The 6,570-nt window shown below is 46.8% G+C and overlaps 1 protein-coding gene across 1 annotated transcript; it reads right to left on the reverse strand.

The window, feature by feature from the left end:
- Positions 1–832: 832 nt before the first annotated feature.
- Positions 833–2,683, reverse strand: STBD1 (starch binding domain 1). Its single transcript, XM_075501302.1, has 2 exons — positions 2,296–2,683; positions 833–2,138 (listed from the first exon to the last, which is right to left on the reverse strand). Exons 1-2 carry the CDS (start codon positions 2,573–2,575, stop codon positions 1,327–1,329), a joined length of 1,092 nt encoding a protein of 363 aa, XP_075357417.1. The 5' UTR covers positions 2,576–2,683; the 3' UTR covers positions 833–1,326.
- Positions 2,684–6,570: the final 3,887 nt, after the last annotated feature.

A 6,570-nucleotide genomic window follows, 5' to 3' on the forward strand; every position in this document is an offset into this window, starting at 1 on the left:
GGAAGCTCATCTTCCAGTCTTATCACCAAAATCCATTCTATTTCACATATTCAGACTGCTGCACCATGCAAAGCAGGAAAGAATTAGCAGAGGCAATTAGATCAGCAATGTGCTTTTGAAGTAAATGTTCCAAACCAAAGTGCTAATTTATGCACTTTCAGAACTCCTACAAAATTACGCTCTTCAGACCAAGTTCACTCTAGGGAAGTGATACTAGCAAGCTAGAGCTAGGTTCCTCATTATGGAAAGAAGAGCTTGCCAAAGTGGCATCATGTATTTGTAATAAAAAATAAGCAGGCAAGCAGAGCAGCTTTCTGCTTCTGTCATATAAAAAAAATACCAACTGGTTAAAGCTGAAAGTATTCTACTTTATCTGGCTTACTAGAAGGCCACAACTTAAAATAAATTTGTGTTGAAAAGCCTCATCTTGAAAAAAACACACGACTTTAAGCTAAGTATTGCTAACAGTACTGTGGTATTGTTCCTAGGTGGGCAGAATATGCCACCTAACTATTTCAGAAAGAATCCTGTTCCCTAGCCATCACAGCAGTCCAGGTTTTTTTAAAGCCTGCTCCCACCCTGACAAAGTAATTCATTAAGCCCAGACAGTCCTTTCTGACCTTTGCTCTCCTCTCAGCAGGATGATCTGCCTAAAAGGGACCTACCTGGCAAACCTTCATTTGAGCTGAGGTGCTTCCTGGAGAGCAGGGAGCAGAGAATGAAGTACGTGGGGGTCAAACCTTTGTTACTCCAAAGAGTCCCAGCCACTTCAGTAATTCTTTAGCACTAAGATTTCAGGGCAAGTAACTCACTTCTATCAAAGTGATTAAGAGTCGGTTCACCGGTCAAGTTGTAAAGGACTGTCAGTCTGAAAGTGTTTATTGCTTATTTAATGCATTACATAAGTTAAAACACTTAAGTTCTTACTACAGTAAGAACTTAAGGTAACCACACTTCCTAGTATGCTTCAAAAGCCCTAAGCAGTCGATACAAAGATGCATCCCATAGCCCCACTCAAAGCCATACAAAGTCAAGTCCAGGGTCCAGATTTACCTGGATGGGCAGCTGCTTGGAATGCTGCTTATGCCTTCATAGCCTACCTTGCACATCTTCAGAACGTGTTTGAAGTTGATTTTTCAAGTTGCCAAATGATTTCCTAAAGGGGATGGCAGAGATCCGCTGCTCACACAGTTTAACAAGGTTTGATAGGGGATTTACAGAGCTCTGCACTTGAGAAGGTCTCCTACTGAAGAAGGGGTAAAGTTTAGGGGCTCTGTGATTAATCTAAGCAGGTTTGCCATTCAATAAGCAGCTTCCGAAATCCCATTAATGGTATCCCCACCACTGATGAACAATTTGATCTTCGTGTTCAGTCACTAGGGTCCTATTCCCGCATTCTTCCCAACGTCTGACCTTCCCATTCTCCACCAAGATAAATTTCCACTCTACTTTGGTGTCTACTGGCAGACTAATGGATTCAGACCAGAAGCCATCCTTGTCGTACTTGAGGGGAACGTAGCTGTGCCACTGGCCAAGACACTCGTGGTCACCAGTAACACCAATCAGCTGAGCGTCAGAGTGCGTGACGTAGTGTACGCGGAAAGTCACATGGATATTTTGAAACATGGGGGGCACAGCTGCAACTCTCTTTGCTTTCAAGTCCCCATCAGGGCAGTCTCCTTGTTCCCATTCCTTGCTGTCAGAATCTTCCACACTGTCATTCTTGCCAGCCTCCCCACAGGCCAGGTGCTCGGAAACAACTTCCCACTCTTCATGGTCCAAGTCCCTACTCTCAGCTGGCTGACCGGGCTGTTCCTCGCTTCTGTCCTTACAAACATCATCGAAGGCTCCTGCCAAGTTCATCACACAGCATCCATCACTTGCCTGTCCCATCTGGGGTCTCGGTTCGCCTGCCTGGCTGCCGTGCATATCAGCTGGATACTCCCTGGAGTCGGCAGCACCCGGCTTCGGGAGCAGCTGCTCCACCTCCAGAGGTTCGCCTGGAACTCCACCACTTTGAACGTGGTTAAGCTCTTTCCTTGGTACAGCTGCCAGATCCTCCCCTGGCTTCCGAGGGCTGGACAGGGCAGCAGCCTTGGCCTCCAGCAGCACTTGCTCACCGCTCGCCAGAAGATCCTCTAAAGGTGACATTTAATTAAAACAGGAATGGTTTAAGCAACGCAGTTAAGCTTAGCAGCAGCAAACCCAAGTCCTCGCTGGCAGGCTTGGGCAGACCAAGACACCCCGAGCACCGGCTCCCCCAGCAGCGCTCCCCGCAGCTCCCCCGCCCGGTACCTGTGGCCGCCGCCGCCTCGCCCCTCGCCTGCGGGGTCCCCTCGCCGCCGCCCCGCAGCGGGGCCGCCGCCGCCTCGCCGCCCTCGCCTCGCCCGTCACCGCCGCCGTACCAGAGCCAGGCGACGAGGGCGGCCAGCAGCCCCACCACCAGCGCCGGCCACAGCCCCGCTCCCAGCCAGCCCCAACCGCTGGCCTCGACGGGGAAGGCGGCGGAGGCGGCGGGGAAGCTCGGCGCGGCGGCAGGCTGCCGCAGCACGGGCGGGCCGCGGTCACGGGCCATGGCCGGGCGCTGGCAGCGGGGCCGCTGCCGCCCCCCCCGGCGCCGCTTTAAGCCGGGCCCCGGCCCCGGGGAGGAGCCGCCCGCGGGGCGGGAGGCGGCTCCCCTCGGCGCCTGGCGGGGCCGTCGGGCCGCCCCTGGGGCGGGCGGTGGCTGGGATGAGCGGGGGCGGCTGAAGGGAGGGAAGAAGGCCGGTCAGAATAAAAAAGTCGCAAGTTAGGGGAGAAAAAGTTGAAAGGCCTGCTTTCTCTTCCATCACCCGCCCGCCTTTTCTGCCATCTCTCCTGGTTTTTTTCCTTCTCTTGCCTCATTTTGTCTCTATAGCTCGGCACTCTGCACAAGGTAGCCACGCTGCAAGTGGTTTAAACCACAGATAATGCAAAAATGAAGGGAGATGACATGCAAAGGTTGAGGACTGAATGCTTGGGCTTCTTTCCTATTTTTGCATGAAAGAAAGCATTGGAGCTGTAGTAACTGCAGAGGTTTATGAAGTTTAATTCTAGCAGTACCAGTGGGCTTAGATTCATACGCTCTAACAGGGGTGTGCTGATGGTGACTGATTTGCTTGTACTTTCAGTGCTTGTACTGATGAAAATCCAGGCTTTCTTTGGTGTCCCTGAGAATTGAGATGAATTCCCTACTAATTTTGTAACTTCTGCATCATACTCTAAAGTCTACAAGTGGATTTCTTAACTTTGTCCCGCTCTCCTGTCTTCTGTATTATGCTCAGGAAACTTTTTTGGACTACCAGGACTTCAGAGTCCATTAGTACAGAGGATATTTGATGTTTATTGTAATTTACCTTTATTTTACTACCTATTTTTCCTCTTGGAGTGATGATGTCAAATTTTATTTCAAAATTAAAAGGTTATACAGATAAATCTTACTAGGAACCCAAGAAATTTAGTAAACGCAACTTATGACTTTGTATTTTGCATTGATAAGTCTGGAGTGACAAACTGTAAGAATGTTTATCAGTGTAGACTATTAACACCAAAGATTAACACCAGGGAAGGAGTGAGGGGAGGCAGTTCTATTCAGTTTTGACTACTGTCTTTTTTAAATCCATTCTCTTTATCTGAACAAAGGTGTTGTCATTACTTGATTTCTAAAGCCCACTGATGAGATTTTATCCGCTATCTCATTAGAAAAGAGAATGGCTAAGTGGATGTCCCAGTAAGTCTATTTCCAGTGTGTGAACTTCTTAATCTTTCAGTGTCATTTAGAGCAGGGCTACCTCAGCTTAACAGGACAGTAAATGTCATTCGAATTTATAGAAGCACAAGTGTGCAGTCCTCGCGGTGAAGTTCCCTGGCTGATATGGTATATGGTGGCCTGTGCGAATACACAGAATTCATGATCTAAATATTTTTCCTTTCTTTGCTTACCACAGTAGCTAAGACACCTTCTCTGAAGCCCTCCTCCAACAAAGTGCTAAGCTCGTGCTTAAGTAAAAATATCTATTTTGGTACTTTGATGTGTGGGATGCATTCCGGCATGTGCTAAACATGCACTGCTCAGATCTTCTGCTCCATAATACAGGAAAAGGAAAGAGCTGAGGAGCTAGGACCTGCCTGGGCACTTTCTCAGTGAATGTGGTTTTGGGTGCACTATCTTTTATCACTGTTGATGCTTCAAGGTCAAAACAGACACTTGACTGTACTGAGATGTGTTAACTACCGATACTCTGCGTAGTAGATGATAGTTTCGCAGTTTACTTATATTCCTTTTTTCTAGCCTTACAAAACAGAGACAGTCCTATGCTCTGTATTTGTACACCACCTTGCTCAGCTGGGATTATCAGTTAGGGCACCTACATACTACTGTTCTTTAGGTAGCGTGTGTATGCTGCAATTTAAAATTCCTAGTAATTTCCCTGAAGCAGAGCAAACAAAAATCATTAATTATTGTATCATTACTCTAAAAGAGCATCCTTCTACCAGCCCTCAGCCCAGATGAAGAGTAGTGTTTGGAGCTGGTAACCCCAGTATTTCTTTTCTTAAATATATTTGATAAAACAGCTTAGGAAGGAAGAGACACCAAACTAACCCAGCTTAGAAGTGACTATTACAGAAATCCGTAAGGAACAGTTTATTTTGAAGACACAGAAATGCACGTGATGAAAGGCGGGGTGCTGCTTTAACGAGCAAGAAAAGAGCAAAGGTCTCCTCTGGTTCTATTCATCTTCCATGCTCATACAAGTCTCTTCTGTTGCCAGACTCTTTTTCATCCAGTATCTGCAGAAGAATCTAAAGCAAAGCACACAGATTGCTTTGAATGCTCAGGGAGTAATTGTTGTTACCAGTAATGCATGTGAATGATTACAAAAAGTGGGAGTCACAAAGGACCCAGGTGCGACCAGAGACAAGCTTGCTGCACAGCCGGGCAGGGAAGGACAGTTCTGTAACCCAGATGCCAGGTTCCCGCGCAAGCCCTACATAGTCCCCAGAGGGCACCTGCTATTTTTGCCCAGTCGCTTCCAGGTGCCATCAGCATCCACTGATGCAAATGCATTTTGAGTGCTGTGCTCTCCTAGACCAGGGCCATCCTTGTAATCTGCTGTGGAACAGCCACAGTTCAGAGGCGAGAGAAGATTTGGTGAGCAAGGGGTTCAGCTTTATCAATGATTACTTGCTTGCGGTGGCTGCAGTGGGTGGCAGGACCTGAAAAGGCTTCATAATTTGCAAACCTCCTGGAAGGATTGCCCTTTAGTCCAGCATAAGTCCACACTGTTGCAGAAAAGTTGTCTGACTCTTCGGCTCCCCTGTCCTCACTGCCTGTTTTGTGCAGGCCTTTGCTTTCATGTGACCATTGAGGTGGGTCAGATCACTTAACTGATCCAGCTGAAAATGCAGAAAATTAAAAAAAAGAGTTTCTTTGCATGCACACAGATACTTGTGCCAATGGAGGGGAGAAAACAAGAATGGGTGGCTGAAGGAAAGGCAGACCTTTCCCTTTTAGAGGCAATGTGGATTTATGCTGGATATAAGTTTTAGGCGGTTCAGTCATGGTTGTAACAATGATACTCTGTGCAGGTAGCAGCAAATATGCGCTTTGGAACTCCTCTTAGAATGTCTATAATGTATTTCCTATTTCCTTTTCTTAAAACAGGGTTCTTGGCAAATACTAAGGCTGAAATTCCTGAGTCACTGATCACTTATCAAGTGTTAGAAGCAGAGATGCTGGACAGAAGAGAAATGAGAAGAGTTACGGCCCTAGAGCTCACAGGATGCTGAGAACTGAGGTTCCTGTTCTGAAGCAAACGCACAGATCATTGCAGACGGTAACTTACCCCTGGTTTTTGGTAGCCTTTCCTCTCTAGAAATTCTTGAAATGCTCACATCCCATAGAACATGGAGACCCCTGCCTCCTAAGAGACTTTCCAAAGCAGATTAACAGAAATACTCCAAAGTGTATCTATTTTTTTTAAGCTTTCATTGGAACCAAACGAAGCAACTGTACAATAAAGAGGTAAGGAAACAGTTTCTCGAAGTTTCAGGGACACTACCAATTCTGTTAATTCAAGATTTTAGTTTGTTCATGCAGTCATTTCTGATGTGGCATTAGTTTGGAAGTTAGTGTTCTGTGAACACTGCGGTTTCATTGCACCATTGTTTATTCAGTAAATGCGATAGCAGTTGCTGGACCATATTTTGAAAAGCTACATGTGACTTTGCAGAATTACTAGGCAGCTGACTGGCCTAAGATCAGGAGCCTCAAACCTGCCACCTTTTCACATTTCAAAACCAAAACAGTAGGGTGGATATTTACTATTACAATTCTATAAACAACTCTACAGCCATAACTGTGGAAGTCCTGGCCCACGCGTACTGTCTCAGATGCACTTTCTGAATTTTATTCTGTAAGCTGTGCCATCTAGTGTGGTGACAGGGAATCTCAGCTGTAGCTTAAGAGCAAGTGAGAAATGCCCTGCTGAATCAGACCCGTGGTGTATCTATCCCACTGTTATGGCTCTGACAGTGGCAGTAGGGGATGCT

Source organism: Mycteria americana, chromosome 4, assembly GCF_035582795.1.
Source record: "Mycteria americana isolate JAX WOST 10 ecotype Jacksonville Zoo and Gardens chromosome 4, USCA_MyAme_1.0, whole genome shotgun sequence".
Taxonomy (NCBI): Eukaryota; Metazoa; Chordata; class Aves; order Ciconiiformes; family Ciconiidae; genus Mycteria; species Mycteria americana.